This window comes from Lutjanus erythropterus, chromosome 5 (assembly GCF_056507025.1).
Source record: "Lutjanus erythropterus isolate fLutEry1 chromosome 5, fLutEry1.hap2, whole genome shotgun sequence".
NCBI classification, from domain to species: Eukaryota; Metazoa; Chordata; class Actinopteri; order Lutjaniformes; family Lutjanidae; genus Lutjanus; species Lutjanus erythropterus.
The window spans coordinates 34,419,872-34,438,155 of record NC_139321.1 but is presented as its reverse complement, the minus strand read 5'-3'; the positions used below and the strand labels follow the sequence as shown (position 1 = coordinate 34,438,155).

Genomic DNA, 18,284 nt, shown 5'->3' with positions numbered 1-18,284 from the left:
CCTGGTGCACTAAGAGCAGTGAAGAGGGGAAGGCTCTCGGTGGTTCTGTGCAGCGTGTGATACACAAGAGCCCACCGCCACGCACAGTTTCCTCTCTGGTAGAAAGCTGGTGATACTGGGAGATGGGAGTGCACAGTGTTAAGCTTTAGACGGTGTCTGGACTTATCATGCTAAATGAACTAGAGTCAGTCTACTGTCAGGAACCAAGCCAGTCGAGACTGGTTTTAGACTCTTGACTTTTACTCTAGAGTAACCATGAGGCTTAGATTTGTAGCTTGGAGTAAAAGATCTTGACATCTATTAAGTGGATAAATTCACACAACTTTGGTGATCCCCTGACATTTCATCTTGCTCCATCACTGGGTCAACATTTCTTATCCATTTCCATCAGCCTTAGCTGTACTTTAGCTGCATCTAGCAATCCATACTATAGTATGTGGTAGGTAACCAATAGTATTTCCAGGGTTATATTACAGTATGAAAGCTCTGGACACAATGCCGGCATAAATAGCCCACAATCAGTATTGGGAGTAACTGTAATTCCACTACTTTTTGCAGTAACTAGGCATGTAACTAATTACTTTTTTTAAATTGACACGATTACAGTTACTGAAATTGAAATGGACTTGTGACTTCTGTCTTAGTGTTACTTTTTGTCTTAACAAGACTAACACAACAAATTCTCCTATCTATGATCTAACATCAGCCTACCTTATGACGGGTCAGACAATGTGAGCACGCTTTACACCAACATATAGATATATAAACTGGTCATCATATAATTATTTATTAATGCTGTTGCAGCATCGTGTTCTTCTACCACACTGAAGGCAATGAAAGGGTGGGTTACGTGCAGGAATGTTAGTCATTGCTCTCCACTGGTGTCTTGAACAGTAATAACTCCTATCACTGATAATGAGTACAAAGATAGATGAAATTTAACAGTAACTAAAATAGTAAGAAGATACTTAAAAGTAGCTTTTGTGCTAGTCTCCTTTCTAACTAATTACTTTTATATGCAGTAACTGGAAAAGTAATTTGCTTACTTGTGAGAGAAGTAATTAATAGGCTAACTAACTGCTAAATTTCAGCAACATGCACAACACTACCCACAATGCAATGCAGTGACAACAACAATAATGCTTCAATTTAAATATAAGGAACTTTTAATTTTGCTAGATGTAATGTACATATTTTTACATGAGGTTATTTTTGACATTTGAGTAAGATTAAAAACTAGCATTTTGCATCTTCAGTTAAAAGGCAACAGCACTTTGTGTTTGAGAGCAGTGTCTGTCATCCCATGTCTCTTCTTGATAAAGTGTCCTGTCCTGTCGTCTGCCAGTCAGCTTAGAGACGGATTTTTCTCTCAGCATTAAAAGGGTTCATTTTCCAATATACTTAATGCTAATTTTTTAATACAGGTTTTGTTATGTAAAAGATTATGCTACCTTTTATTCTTGAAGCAATACCTTAACCCGCTTTAATTTCATGCTGTCAATCATTTTGCAAGAGTAGATGTCACTTTCTTTTTTTTTTTTTTTTCAGCTGGAGGGTGTTTCACTTCAGGTAATGCTCCATGTCCTCGGCTGATCTCTGCAATTTGGCACAGAGCTCAGCACACAGCGTTTTCTGTGGATTCTGTAGCACTTTTCTCAGTTTAAAGCCACCAACATGTTTGTTTAAAAAAATGAAAATATTTACACAGTGAACAGTTTGAAGAAGTTGGTATTTTACAGTTTAAGTAGGCCAAGGAGAGTGTTTGTCGTGCTTGGATTCAGTGTTGGGGACAAATGAGGAAATCTTTAGAGAATTTGTCTAACTCTTGGCAAGTTGTGTTAGGTTGCAGATTTTGTCTGTGTCTGTTTGTGATGCAGTTGTACAACAGTCCTGCGATTGATCTGAATCTGGTTGAAGATGGAGAAAGATTCAGAACACTTTAAAAAAACCATGATATCAATAGCAACAAAAGAAAATCGCATTGCTGTAGCAGAGTACACAGATCTAGCAGGTTTTCACATGGGGAGGTCCTGTCAGACTAGTCCACTCAGTGTTTAGAAAAGTCAGTCATGTCAAAAATATTGATGATACAGTCAGCATTAATTTCAGTTGCTGATTCATTTCACCAGCAACTGAAATGGATTCTGACACTGAGGGTGATGCTGGCTCAAAGTACTGGATAACCAAACATTATTACTCCATGTTAAAGGAAGGAGAATCTTTGGTGGCTGTAAAACCCATGCAAAATGCAGAAGGCTGTGTCTTAGAGGTAGTGTTCTGTTTATCTGGCTGCTGTAGAAACATGATGGTGCAACATGGCGGTCTCAGTGGAATGGGGCTTTTTCTGTTGGCACTTTTGGCCATGCTGAATCAAACTGTGCTGCGCTGATTTACATTTCCATTCCAACTTTTAAAGTGCTGCGCTGTGCTGAGTCGCACCCGAGATGGACCTTCTCTGGAGTGGGGCCAAAGTGTGCCAGATCCGCATCCAAGCGGGTTGCGGTGTCGTCATGGCAACTGCATCCACTCCATGACATCCCCACTTCTCCCCCTTGTGTATAGAGAGCAGGGATAAATCCGTTTTTAAGTCTGTGTGTTCAGCTCTCAGCACGTTTGTTGTGAATCTCTGTGGTTTGAAGATTCTTGTTGAGGAGTTGTGTGACTGATGATGAAAACCCAGCATTTTCTGATTTTGTAGCTTCAAAATAAAAGCTTTTTGATAACAACAACAGGGTGATTTTTATCATGAAGAACTTACAGAAAATGTAGCGTTTAGTCTCCATTTAACAGCTGCTTGAACGATACACCTTCAAGCAGGTAGCCCTGTTGTAATAAAGATACTAATCTATACCATGCTTGGCTGACATGGCAAGTCAAACCAAGTCAAACCAAGTCAGTATATGTGTATGGAAAAGTGGTAGAAGAGGAATTGTGCATTCTGTAAATAAGCAGGTCATTCTAAGGTAATGAAATTCTTATTTTCAGGTGATTATACACTGATGAAAAAATACTTATAAATATTATACTTAATTTCTGCCATAGTCTGTCAATAGATCAAATCTTACACAGTGGACCTTTAAATGTGAACTATTTGATTCAAATTCAAGGGTACCTATTAATTTCCTCTACCAAGGACACTGCTTGCGTATATTCTTACTAAACTGGTGCCAAGTATTTTCATCAGCAGGCTTTAAACAAAATTTCTTAACAAAGCACCCATTGATACTCTGTCCATACAAATTTCCCATCTCCCTTTTGGTCTCCTTCACATCTGATATTCTCTCTGGCCCCACATCCACCTCTCAAGTTATTTGCTGCAGTCAATATCCATCTTCCCAGCGAACAACGGGTGTTGGAGAAAAGTTCCTCCCGCAGATCAAATGGTCGGAAATCAAGATGCTTCCTCAGCATGTTCCCTGGCTGGTGACTTTGAAGGAGATTGGCCCTCTTGCTGCGCTCACAGAGGCACCTCAGTTTCCCAAAACAACAAAAACACAGTTTGATTGCATCCAATACTGTGACAATAAAGCAGGTTGGCTGAATGAAAGCCAGACACAGTTTAGTTATGTAAGAGAACTAGAGGAGTGTTGCAGCATCTTACCCTCTCACTTCCTCCCCCCGCTGTGACTGTCTGTCTCAATAAACTGCCTTACACTTTCTTAAAAGTCTCTCACTTTCTGCCTCCTCCTCCGACTCACCCTTTCACACAAATGTAGCTACATCTCCGTGTCCTTCCTGCTTTGTATTAGAGAGTTTAAGACTTCTCCTGTGTATGTCGTATTTGTGTCTCCAGTGAAGGCTTTCTGTCACAATACAAATTGTGCTCTCTTTGATACAGTAGCAGACACTGTGTGCAGACACTCTGGCACGTTAATGAATGGCGCTCCCCAAGGAAACATGCTATAGCAACAGGGTTCCTAAGTATCGATTGAAATGACTTTGTCTGGCCTCTATCAGTGCTGCGTTTAAACAAAAGCCACCCGTGGCAGGGTAGCCTCGGAAAACAAAAATGTGAACTGAAATGCTGGAAGTTAAACTGTGTTTTTCTGCCTGCATTGGATCCATCCATTGTGCTCTCCCACAGGTCTTTTGTGCTTAAGTGGCTTGATTGTTTTTGTGCGGCTATTTGCTTATTTGTTTATCCATTTCTACAAGCCCACGCAGCTTTTTTGTGTATTTCACAGCAATGCACCTTTTCGGCCTCAATTGGCAGCTCCAAGAGTTGGACAACCAGCCGGCGTTTGAAAACGGAGGAGTTGGGAAGACAGGGCCCACTCAGTCGAGCATAGTGACAGCTCTGGCTGCTGACGGTGAGGAAATAAAAGAGTGACATCTGAATAAACTGCTAATTAGCATTCATTTAACAGAATGAATGCACAAGACTAATACTGTTTATTCTTTTGTTGGCTTCCTTGTATCTCAGATATTTCTTCTGGTCAAGGTTATTGGCATTGCTTGAATATATATTGTGCTATCAAGGTTAAGGTTTCCTTTTCGGATATGAAAATAATAAAACATTTATTGCCGAAAAATGTGCAAAGACTCTCAGCCTGACTGAAAACAAGACTATCTGTAATTACTGCTTTTTGAAATTAAATAACTTCTTTTTAAAAAAAGGTTAAAAGAAGTGAAGGTTCAAATGATGATTAAGAAAAGAATTATTGCAACAACAACAAACCATTTAGCCTCATGAGTGACAGACTGAAATGTTTTGGTGCTGACTGCCCAGTCAGCCTTTAGAGTTTATTGAGATCTTTCACCTTCTGAATATTAATTAGCTCATTCCAGACAGCTTTGTACTACCTAATCATAATCTTGGACCATTGTGTATTCAACAACAAGCAGGCAGGCGATCTCGGTTCACCTTTACAGCAAAAGCCACCAAATTAATCTCTAAGCACACTCAGGTATTTAGAATGCACGGCCATGAAAGCATTAATTGAGTTGAGTAGGCCAGGCAAAAGCTCAATTGTTTAAACTCGGCTAGATTTAAATCCTCATAAGTACTGCTAATTAAGATAGCATGAGGCAGGTTTTGGACTGTTTAAAGGCAATCAATAGGCGTCTATTATTCTCCCCAGAGGTAAACTTGGCTTCCAGTCTTCACTTTGACTGAAGCTAAAGTGACAGGCAATGGCCTCATTACACACACGGGAGTGAGGGATGCAAATAATGGAGGTCTGGCACAAACAGATACACTCGCAGCTACAGTGTACACATTGAAACACTTCTTACGAGATGCAGGTGCAAAGGTTGAGTTGTTATTATGTCGCGGGACAACGCTGCATCATCCTCCTAACAAGTTAAAAGTCACCGCCGCAGTAAATTGTGAGGGGCACAGCTGCGGTACTTCCACCGCAGAGCTCGAGACAGCGAGGGACTTGAAAACGCTTTACAGATTTTTCTTCTTAACAATGAAATCTGTTCTCGTAATAGCACCTTTGCAGGCTACAGTTTTTCATGCAAGCATGAGTCATATTAAAACTGGCCATCCCTTCATCTCTGGCGCTGTAAGGACACAGTTTAAGGACATCATTCGCAAAATTGTTTTGATTTGCTGTTATTGCTCTGGCAAGGTAGCGCTCAGTATATCTGACAGATTCCATTTAGACCTTATCTGAGATGAAGCCTCACTCTATGAGTCACCAGGACCAGAGAAAAGATGAGAGTTGCGGCCTGTTAGAGTCTTATAAAAAGCCAATTATATCTGGTCATTTTTTTTCGGTGAGCAGTGCATCATGGACCACAGGGAACCATTACTTATAATCCTGCCATGGTTGGTCATTGCTCATTTGGAAAAGATATGACTATCTTACCGTTAAGTCCCTGCTTGAATAAGATTACACTGGAGAGCAGAAAATACAATGCAGAATTTACCGATATGCAGAGATCAAAGACGTGCACAAAAACCAAGATTGTATTTTAGGTGTGAGTGTGAGGGTTTTTAGTTGATGGCATGAAAGGCTTTGTGATGACTGATTCATACTTATCACCTTAACTGTGCTGTTTTGGTTCCGTAACACCTTACATAATCTGGGTGGGGGTGTGTTCCTGTCTTCTAGGAAGGACTAGCGTGCTTCATCAGGAGAACAACTCCATCGACACTGGACAGGTCGACATAGGGAAGAGGGTGGGGCAGAGCGTCCCGCCGGGGGTGTTCTGGCGTTCCCAACTAAGCATGGAGCAGCCACGGTTCCTTAAGTTCAACATCTCGGTACAGAAGAACGCACTGATTGGAGTCTACGGACGAAAGGGTCTTGCACCATCTCACACTCAGGTAAAGCTTTTTTTTTGGAAATGTTTGAATTGAAACTGAAGAAAAAATAACATCTTCTTTTTCTTACAAATGAGAAGTCGAATTGGTGAGCAATAAAATGCATCTTTTCTTGATAAAATACACTCAAGGGTTTTGCCATTACAGCCTTAAAGGGACAGTTCACCCCAAAATCCAAAAATACACATTTTTGGAGCTACATGGCAGATTGTGGTGCTCAAAGCTCTAAGAAAAGTTCCACAACAGTGTCTTCATAGAGGAACTTTTCACACTAGTAGAAAGAAAGTAGTCCCAGTTGATTTCTTCCATAGAAAGAAAATAGCTCCTACTTGTGCCTCAGGTGTTATTTGCAGGTTTGTAGCTTGCTTTTCCCTTTTGTCTGTATCTACAAGACAATAAATAAATAAATACATAAATAAACCCACGCACTCCCTGTCTGTAGCCTACATCCTGGCTCCCCCACCAGCTCTTCCTCTACTCTTCTCCTCACCTCTGTCTCTTGTCGTGTAGTACAAGGGATTACAAGAAACTAGTTGTAGAGGTCTAGAAATATCCCAAGCTATGTACAGTATGCAGCGCTTCCTATTAGTCTTAAGCTTGACGTACCACATGACGTGATGGTGTTCCACTTAACTTGGCCTGGTATGATCAGACGTTTACATTCTATTGCTGCTAATCAGCATTATTGACGTACTGTACATCTCTACTTGTGCTTCTGTTAGAAGACTTTCTATCATGTCAAAGATACATTTCAATGATTTTCCTATATAAATAAAACAAGAACTTTTAATACAAACACTGTATGTCCCTACAATGTTGTAATTGTGATGCATTATTTATGCCATTACTTAGAGTTGGGCGATACGTAAAAATTTTCCAAGCGACCATCAGCACATCCATTGGCGATTGGAGATATCTTTGTCCCCCCCTCCTCCCATCCTCTCGAGTCTCAGCTGGGAGATGTGTGCAAGCGGCAAATTCACTATGCTGCGTATGTTCCCTTTGTCCAATAAACAAAATGCACTCACAAAGAAATTAAGTATTCTAACACTTGTTTTCCTTTTTAAATGGAGAAATACAACTGTACACCTTCTGAATTAAAGTTTCTCTCTCTTACCGAACTGAGACAAGCTTAATTGGCTTGTTAACGCTTCAGAAAGCACACTTCATTCAAACTTGACAGAAAAACATGTAAAACTCACCAAAACCGTCTTAGTTAGTCTGTCCACTCTTCCAACAATTACCAACTCTGGTTTGGTCAAAATAAATCCTTTATTCACTGCGTGAAAAGTTTTCCTCTCACTCTTCACCCACCTTAGTGCACTCATTGTCCGGAGAGTGGGTGTGTACTGCACTGCTGGATGAGAGTGTAGCACGGCGCAGCAGCTGTCACTCTGCAGACCATTACATTTGCAAAATAAAATGACAAGTATCTCCCTAAAAATCGGCCAAAAAACTGGCGATGAATTCAACTGATGATATATTCATCCAATCGCCCAACCCCAGTGTTACTGCAACATTACAATTACAAAGTTACCTTTAGTTATGTGGTTGCTACATTGTTGAACATTTACAGCATAACAGGTATTCTATAGTATTGCTATATAGTGTAGTATATATAGTTTGTTCAGTGTCCTGTGCGTGACATTTCCTGTACTTTATGTAATGACGTTGCTGCAATGTTGCTAAAATGTCACATCATCTCCAAAAAGTGGATGAAACATTAGGACAACATATCAGTGATGTTGAAAATGATGTGCAGGCAATGACACCATGGAACTTCACTTGGTAGGCTGCTACAATGTCACATGTTACAAAAGTAACATTGCAACTATGTTCCTGCAATGACTTTGTTTTAGTAGGGTTAAGAAATCATTTCCCCATAATCTATAAAATTTTTTGATAATTCCGCACTTTGCCCCTGATATCAAATCAAACAGCTTTTTTACACAATGGTTTACACTAGAATTACCTTTATCTGCATTATGCCCTGCCAATATCCTTTTTTTATATTAAAGGCTATTAAAATTGTGTCTCTTACCCTTCATAATGTATTTATTTCTTTGGCCTCATCAAGGCACTAAAAGCCAGAATCATACATTGACATATTTATCAGCTTATAAAGATGTGATGGATAATGTGTTACTGTAAGTCCAATATCAAATTTATTTTAGCTCTGATTTGGTCTCCACCAACACATGTTTATCTGGCTCTTTAGATGCTGAATGTTCCACTATCCTCCCCAGCTAGTCACTAACTTTGTCTATCTGCCATCTGGTTCTGGGCAGGTAGTGTACAGTGGGGTTTTTTGAGCTTTCTCGCTAGAGACTGCTGCTTTGTGCATCTGGAATTGATACTGGTGAGAGCAGTGAGACTGAGCCAAAACAGTTAAGTTGCTGGCTGTGAAACCAAAATAGTCAGTTAAAAGAGACGGAAATGCTCCACAGATTAAGTGAGCTTGTTTCCAAGGAAAATCAAATCCATATTTTAAGTTGAAAAATATATCAAACCATGTAAATGCCTATTATTGAATGGGACTCTTCTGCCCTTATGAGAGCCATTATTGAAATTCCGGACACGTATTTGCAAATTAGCACTGGGCACTAGTTTAGTTTCAGTTTTCTCCTCTCCGCTATGATTTACCCGCGTGTGGGCACGCACGTCTTTCACTTCCACTAAACGTCTAACATTTGCAAATTGAAGTGTTTCCAAAATGTCTGATGTGTCACTTGAATGACATTTCTGGGCATCCGAATGTCCAATGTCTGGTGATGGTGATGGAAGCACTCAGACAATGGCTATTTTCCACCACACTTGACTGCAAAAGCTCTTAGCTTCACCTTCTTGACATTCTCTCTTAGTAAAGATGGGCTTCACTCAAGTGTAGACAGTTAGGGCCACTCTTTGATGGAAGAAAGGCCGATGCGAGTGACAACAGGTGAGCTGGATTGCACTTTCAAGGTGAAAAAAGGAAGCCCAACAAAATCAAAGACCAAAGGGTACTAATTAACAAGACACTACTTTTATGTCTCAGGCAATTGTTGTACAGACACTCAAGCTTGTCAATGCTGGACACTGTGTCCATTGTGGCCACCTCTAAATTACGTACTGTTCAGGGACCAGGGGCACAAATCAATGCATTTACTTAACTGAGCATGAAAGACCCCAATGAGAGATATTGACTGTTCGTTGTATTCACCGCTTGGGAGACAAGACAACATTTAAGTGCAACAGCCTTCCACCCTTCTCAAATATAGACTTCCTCCATCTGCTATTGAGTGCCTGTCTGTGCAGATACAACCCAAACAAGGAGGGAGAAACAAACTTTTGTACTTTCTTCCTGAAGAATTTGTACTCAGTTGTTATCAAGTGCCAGACTAAGTTCACTCGATCTAAAGGCTGAAGAATTTACAGGCTCTGAGCGTTCCTCCTCTGTCCGTGGGGCATCCGGCGGTCTCTCCATGCTTGGTCTCCTGCCTGTTATTCACCGGTATTGTTGGATTGAGATGAGTTGGGGGGGGCTTTCACACCGGCTAATCGAGATGTATGCACTCGGCCAGGAGGTTTAGGGCTCGTGGGATGAACTGTTTTATTACTTCCCCCTCAAGCCAACAACACAAAGAAGTCAACTTCCGCCAGGTTAATATGCCTCCCCTGCCCCCCATCTCGACTCAAAGGGGTTTAAATCACAGTGTTGACTTCACCTGCCCCTTACTTAATGCTCTCTTTCCTGTCGTTTGCAAGTCAACTGAAAGGTTGCTTGGGTCTATGTTTGTTACATTCCTGAGCACTAAATCCGGTTTTAATATATTTTCTTGTCCCCTTCCCTCAACTATTTCCAAGTCCATTGTGTTTTTATGAAGTTGGAAGTTGTGCACATACTGACTTAAAGGAGCAGTGTGCAAGATTGAGGGTGATATATTGGTTGTTTTCATTAGTGTATATATAAGATAATAATAATACCTTAAAATGAGGCGTTTAGAGGGTGTGGGTCCTCTTCCAGCATGTTGAGCTGTCATGTTTCTAAAGTATCCCAGAACTGACGAATCAAACACCAGCTCCAGATGGGGCCTTTCACATTTCACAGGAGTTTGGGGGCCACTATAGTTTTTTCCTACATGCTTTGATAGGGAGGGTAATGCTAGTGGTATCAATATCAGTATTCAGTATCCTATACACTTGTCCTTTGAAGCTGCATTAACTTATTTTTGGCTGTTATGCAGACAACAGCTCAATAACAAGACAACAGATGCAAAGCACTGACATATGAACAGATTAGTAAGTTGTTTTAGCTAAAGTATAAGCAAATAGTAGCGGATTTACACCTCAAACAGAAACAGATTAACACGAGCATTCATTTGGAGTTGTGTTTCTGGGACTGTATTACAGAAACTTCCTATTTTTCAAGTCATCTCTTAACTGTTTGGTTACAGTGGTAATTAAGTTCAGGACCTCATTTAGGAAATAAGCCATTACAGATGAAAAGTTCCTAAAGCAGTGTTATTATCTTAATTAGGATAGGAAACGTGACTCCTAACTTCCCAGAAACTTATATTACAAACTACTAATTTTAGGATCAACTGTTAAGCTGTCCTAATTTTCACTTTTCCATCTGTAGAAAGAGCTAACCTACTAACTAGATAACTGTAGGTAACAGTTTGCTAACAGATAACTAACAGTGGTGTTAGCTAACTTTAATTTAATCCATATGGGTACTTTTTTATTGCTTTTACACAATACACAAACAGTAGCTAATGATAGTGTTCGCTAACAGATAGTAACGGTAGTCTTAGTATACTTGCTTATTCCGTATAGCTGCTCTTTTATGGCTTTACAGTAAATGATAGTCGTGTTTGCTGACAGATAGCAAACACTAGTGTTTGCCAGCAGGTAGTTAACGTTAATGTTTGCTAACAAGGGCTAATGGTAATGTTTGATTACAGACTTCTTAAGGTAGTGTTTGCTGCTCTTTTATTGCTTTTACACAATGGATGTCAGATACAGCAGAGATGGTGTCTGCTGTTTTAGCTCACTCTCTTTATTTTATCTCCCAAGTTACCATAAATTTACCAAAAAGAACACCTTTGGATTTCTTTGCAGATGTTACTAAAACCTTGATCTCATCTATCTTGAAGTTATGCTCTGATTATAGACTCTGGAAGGGCAATAAGATCATTTTTAAATTCATAAAATCATTTTAAAGTTAACATTTTGCGTCAAATTATGGACTTTTTGGTCAGTTATTATATAATAAGCAGGATAATGTACTGTGAGCAGGTCATTATTGTACAATAAACCCCTTCAGGATGATTGGATGATGAGGAAGACCCCTCTATTGCATCACCCTTTTAAGGTTATTTTGCAGGAATGACCTGCTCACAGTAAATTACATACGATATGATGTAGTAAGAAAGTCTTAAGGTTCTTAAATTCTTCTGTAATATCAAATTGGGGGAAAAAAAAAATCAAGACAGTGTCTATAATGCAGCCCCTGGCCACCTGAGGAATGTTAATCCAACATTTGCTCTTATTTGAGCACTGGGTTGAACTCTTGACAACTCTTGACAAAAAATATTTTGCTCTTCAGGGCTAGACGGTAGCAGCCAATTCATAATGTTGTCTGTGTGCTGTTTGGTGCTGAGCAGTAGTGCAGTGTACAGTGGGTTTATCATTGCTGTTTTGCTGAAAACAGCTTCCTGCTGCTTCTGGAAATGGGGTTGGTGAGGGGTTGTTGTGATTTATTGCGGGCCATGAAACCAATACAATGAGCTGAAAGAGACTAAAAAGCTCAATAGAGCTGCAGATTTAGGCTGAAATTGGATTTTTGGGGAGAAATGCTCATATTATACACAGTAATTTGATGGAACACTACCGTAAAAATATTGAGTTTCAAAGTTCAGTTTTAATGTCAGAGTGTTATTATGATATTTTTATATTTCTCGTTTAAATTATTTATGAGAAAAAAATTAGAAGCACCAGCTTTTCTGGTATTTTACCATATTATATGACTTTAAGGGAGAGATTCTTGCTGATCTGCAACAAAATGAGGTACTAAGCTTTTTCCCCACATTCCCCTCTCTTCACTTTTTATTACTGGACACATATTTAGAGCTGTTCTTATTATGTGAGCAGTTGTTAAACACAGTCTGCGTGGTCCTCCTGCTGTGGGAACTTTGTGATGCAGGGGAACATTAGATTTAGGGGCCACTGCTTTTGAAAAATCAGGCATTTTTTAAAATAAATTTCAATTAATCAATTTCAATATGTAAAAATTAATCTGAGACACAGTTGGGATGTTTTTTTTTTTTATTTAAATTTCCATTTTAAAAAATCATTGGCTTTATAGATTTCATCAAAGCTCTCTGCAAACAGCCTCATCATTGCATTTAAGTAGAAGCTCTTCTAAAAACTGGCTCCAGTGCCAATCTGTATGCAACACGCTCCTGACTCTTTTCCACCCTGTCTTCACTATAGGCTCAGTGCATCTGTGTAGCTACCGACCGCTTCAGCATCTGCTGTGCTCCTCTGCAGCCTATAACCTGTTCGGGGGATTGCTTGTATGTGTTACACTGTTTTCTGCTGCTGCAGTGCTCCGTATCCTACAGCTTCAGTCAAAATGAGGCTCAGGTGCTGAGCAGGTGCAGTGAGAGCAGATGCGCCGCTTTACTCGTTTCACTTGGCAGGGACGACTCGTTACTCCTTGTTTACCCTTAAATCAATGTTTGTTTAAGAAAAAAAGAGAGAGAAACTGTTATGCCGCATTCCTAATGTATAGGGAAAAAATAAGCCTGAGGTATTAGTTGCATTTATTTTTTATAATATACTGTGTATGCACTGTGTATACTGAACTGTATAGTGTACATCTAAAATTCTGACTTTATCATAAAGGACAAATTTACTTTCCATATGATACATTCAGTTGAATGTATTTTATTTTATCAGGAAAATTGACTCAGGGAGTCCGGGGTGTTAAAAACAAACAAGAACCCAATTAAAACATATCAAGCATTAGTAACAGTTTTCACAGTCCGTAGATCAATGATGTATTGACTTTGATCTTGAGGAGATAAATTAAACTGTGTATAGACTTATTTTGCTTCAGTTATCTTTTTATTTGTATTTTGTGCAGGTGCACTGGCAACTCTGAATTTAGAGCATCCACATCTAAACAGCACATTGTCAATATTAATTTAGCAGATTATGAAAAGCACATTGCTAGAGTACTTTTAATTACACTCCCATCAGAGTTAACAATATATTTTTGTAATATTTTTGAGCATTTTGCCCCAGAACCATATCAGCTCTATCAGTAAACAAACAGTTTTATGAATTCAATTACATTTACTATATTTTACTGGGATAATCCATTCAGTATCTCTATTGTATATCAGGTAATCCTGTATTAAAGACAAACAAAAGTATTTAATAATATCAGTAATAGTTTTCACAGTCTGTAGATCAATGAACATTCACTTTAATTTAGTGAATATAAATACAATTGTGTATAAATGCAGTTGAGGAAGATTTTAGTGTATCTTTGTATTTTGTGCAGGTGCATTGGCAGTGAATAACTCAGAATTTTAAGCATCTAAACAGTACATTACCAATGTTAATTTAGCAGATTATAATAAACATGTTGCCAGAGTACTTTAAAGTGCACTCCCATCAGAGTTTACAATATATTTTTGCAATATGTGTAAGCATTTGCCCCAGAGCCATATTGGCTCTCCAACTCTCTAAACAACATCTATCAACTCCTGTATTTTTTATAATATGCTGTGTATGTACTGTGTATTCTGAACTGTATAGAGAAAAATTCTGACCTTACCAACAAAGATATTTTTTGTTTGAATTAATTGCAGATTAAAGATTAACTAAATGAATTTCCTTTATTTTACCAGGAAAATCCACTCAGTATCTCTACTGTATACCAAAGAGTACAGGGTATTAAGACAAACAAAGCAATTAAAACTCTGATAAGGTGGATTCCAGTCACCTACTAGTTCCCCACAGAGTGGACTGTACAGGATATTCAGCCATGTTAAGGAAGACTACAAATCGTAGGGAGCAAAACATGCTCAGTTCAAAGGGAACTGTGAACTGTGTAAGGAAGAACTGAACAGCGGTTCCTCACTTTGCTGGAAGTTGACACACAAGATTACCCATCAGTCACTGCACCTCGCTGGAGCTCCAAAACCAAACAATGGAGCTCACAAAGTAGTAGTACTGATGTTGTCATTCGTAACTAAGGACGACATAATGTATTTAAATATTTGTAAATATTAATCTATAAATAATCAACATATTATATTACATTATAATATGCAAATAATCTGCATTATATTCATGTTTTTAGGAATGACACTGTACATCTTGTTAATTAATCAAATCACATTCATTCACAAGCTACATAGATTCCATCAGAATAAGTTTTTAATGGTATCTGTTTTTGATTCAATATACATTCAGCAAAAATATAAAGTCAACACCGATTTACTCCCATCTTTCATGAGTTGAAGTAAAAGACCTCTCAGATTTGGAAAATCATGAAAAATTGGAGCAAAAACAAAACTGTTCCATTTATATTCTTGTTGAGTATATTCAATATTTTATTTCAGCGGTGTAAAATTTCCACAGTAATGGTAACGGGTATCTGAGGTGGTTACCATGGTATGTCATGAAGGACGTGATGCCTGTATTGGCAATGACATTCCCTGAACAGGGAGCAGAGAACAGGAAGTCCTGTTAATGTATGTGGAACGCAGCTGCTGTTTTCACAGTCTGTAGATCAACCGTACCAGTGATCTCCAGCAGTGTTTTGTGGACTAGAAAACTAAACCCGACCTTTAATCAGCATGATGGTGAATAGATAATGACTAAATTTTCATTTTTGGGTGAACTATCGCTTTAACAATATATATATGTTTCTTGAGCATTTGCCTCAGAGCCATATTGGCTCCAACAGAATACAAAAAACTCTCCAAACCGCATCTATCAAACCCTTCATTTTTTCAAATATATTGTGTATGTACTGTACTGAACTGCATAGTGCACATGCATCAGTTTCTACTGAAAAATTGTTGCAGGGATCAAATTCAGAATGAGTGCATATATACAGAAAACAATGAACTTTATCATTTTGAACATTAAATATCTTTGTATTGTATGCAATTGAATACAAGTTAAGAAATATTTGCAAATCATAGCATTCTGTTTTTATTTACAACTTTTTTGGAACTGGGGTTATATTTTGTGCAGGTGCACTGCACAGAGAATAGTTCTGAATTTTAAACATCCACATCTAACAGCACATCATCAATGTTAATTTAGCAGATTATAAGAAGCACGTTGCCAGAGTACTTGTAAGTGCACTCCCATCAGAGTTAACAATATATTTTTGGAATATTTTTTGAGCATTTTGCCCCAGAGCCATATCGGCTCCATCAGTGTACAAACAAATCTCCAAACAACATCTATCAACTCCAAATAACTGTCACTGAAAAATCAACACTTATTATGGTCGAATATTTGCTGTGCACACAAACCTGTTCTGGTTGTGTCTTGCGTTACGACTTTGAAGAGTTCCTCTCAGACTGTTAGGGAAATCACGAGAGGAGCTGCATACAAAGCATCCAATAGAGGAAAATGTGAGCTTTTTGAACTCCCTCGCCTCTTTACTGCCTGATTTAATTAGACATTAAAATAACAATCGCCTGCATCTGTTGGAATCTGTTCTGGGTGTCGTTTTGCAGTATGACTTTGTGGAGCTGTTGGACGGCAGCCGGCTCATCGCTAAAGAGCATCGAACTGCGAGCGAGCCGGAGACGAGGGCCCGGCTGGATCACCCGGTCGCCGTCCACCAGGCCGGATTCATCCAGTACCTGGACTCGGGGGTGTGGCACCTGGCGTTTTATAATGACGGACGGAACGTGGAGGCAGTGTCCTATAACACCATCATCCAGGGTACGGGGACACACATCTGCTGCAGTGGCTGATGAGTGTGATTGGAATGATGTGTAATGACATGTTTGGAAGACTTTAATTTACTTAAACAGCTGCACCTGCATGGACAAACAGTTAGGTTGTTGAAAATTGTGGCTGCCCGCACAAACAAGCTAAGCTTTTCAAACTTTGAGCCACCTAGGAGCCAGATCTCAGTTTTCATTGGAAGGCAGTGGATTATTGTGCTCAACACTATAATACGAGACCATACACGGCATTGATCCCTCCCTCCTAACAACCTCTTCAGTGTTCTGAAGTCTGTGAAATTTCCTTGTGGGTTTTGAGGTAGGAAAAACACTAAGGTTGAGTTAACGTTTTTCTTTTTCTATTTCCTTCGGGGAGCTCCATTGATCTGGCCCTACAAATACGAAGGTATTGATGTGTGAGGTCAAAATTGCCTTGGTCCCGACGCTAGCTCGATGAACATCCAATACAAGCCGGAGCAATAACAAAAAAGTTTGCCCTCTTAACGCCGATCAAAATGAGGGGCCCGGTCTTTTGGGGGTGCCCTTTATGAGCGATGGTCTGTTGAATGAACACAAGATCTGTCTGTAGGATATGTCAGATTAACTTCAACTCAGAGAGGATTTGAGCTGTAAACACTCAGGAGATTGCATGTCTTGTGCGGGCATGATCAGTCATTCAAGAGGTCGAGAGGGGGAGGAGGAGACAGGAGCAGAGGAAAATGTGTCAAGGAAATGGAATTATTTGGTCTAATTTAAAATGCTTGTGTGGCTTTTACTTAACATGGCTCAGATGGGAACAGTCAGGCTGCAGTGTACATGTTATGGAGGCTTAGACCTTAGTGGGACATGGACAAATAGCTGTAAATGTATGCCATGCCTGATACGAGTGCTGCAGATAAGGGATGCTTAGAGAGCCCACATTCATGCAGGGGGGGAAAAAAAAGATAAGTTAGTATCTCGGTTGTCTCGCAGTCTTTCTTAAACTGTGCAGTTGTCAAATGTTATATTGAGGAGGAATTTCATATTTGCTCTCATGTGACAATCTGATGAGTTATTAATAGTCGGACCTGCTCGCTGCTGTACCCACAGATTCTGTCACGGAGTGCACACACAACTGCTACGGGAACGGCGAATGTGTGGCGGGATCCTGTCACTGCTTCCCAGGATTCATAGGGCCGTACTGTTCCAGAGGTAATTATGAAGCTCATGCATTACTCTTATTCTGTCCATTCAGCACATGATTACTTTTTTTTTTTTTAATTTAAGGATAACTGAGGGTCAGTTACCCCAGCACAATGAAGGTTAATGGAATTTTGTGTATGATGCTTAAAGCACAGGAAAAAAAAATTGATCAGGTTGTCTCATACAGCTGGATCAATGATTGTGTCTGCTGATGTATTGGCCAATATTAACTCTTGCACATAGATTGATGTAGGAGTGTATATCAGCTGATAAGTAAAAAGAAATGTTAGGATTGGCTGGCCAGTATAGCTGCAAAAGTATCACAATAAAATGTTTCATTTCAGTGGATACTGATAATTACTGAAAATGTTTAATGAGCTATTTTTTTATAAGGAATAGTTAAATTTGAGCACCTTATTTTGACTTTAATCACCTTATTATCATCAAGGGATATGCTGATGTTTATGAGCCAGGGCACATTCATTTGGATTTGATGCATTTAAGCGAAACTATTGAACATTTTATTGAACAATTTTCTTATTGCTATTGATGAAGTGTCTATGGGTGATACATAACACTATTGCCCAGGCCTAATGCACAGAAATGCCACAAGTACTGTATATTAGAGATTATATAGAAAGATGACATAGTTTGTCTGTCACAGGGCAGCAACAAGTTTATTATTCAATCGCTGCATGTAAGTAATTTAATAATAATAATAAGCTTTATTTATATAGCACCTTTCATACAAAGCATGCAGCTCAAAGTGCTTCACATAATAGAGACTATGAAGAATAGGAGTAAAAAGTACAAATATATATATACATACAATAAAAATTAAGCAAGAATAGCACAATTTA

General features: G+C 39.1%; 1 protein-coding gene across 6 annotated transcripts in view; it reads left to right on the top strand.

Moving 5' to 3' along the window:
• LOC146327214 (teneurin-3) overlaps positions 1–18,284 on the top strand; it is a 234,377-nt gene that overhangs the window by 135,858 nt on the left and 80,235 nt on the right. For all 6 annotated transcript variants that reach the window (XM_084719713.1, XM_084719712.1, XM_084719711.1 and 3 more), the window contains 4 exons: positions 4,185–4,310; positions 6,063–6,277; positions 16,027–16,237; positions 17,332–17,433. In XM_084719713.1, coding sequence (XP_084575839.1) covers positions 4,185–4,310; positions 6,063–6,277; positions 16,027–16,237; positions 17,332–17,433 — 654 coding nt within the window. The remainder of the gene's footprint in view (positions 1–4,184; positions 4,311–6,062; positions 6,278–16,026; positions 16,238–17,331; positions 17,434–18,284) is intronic.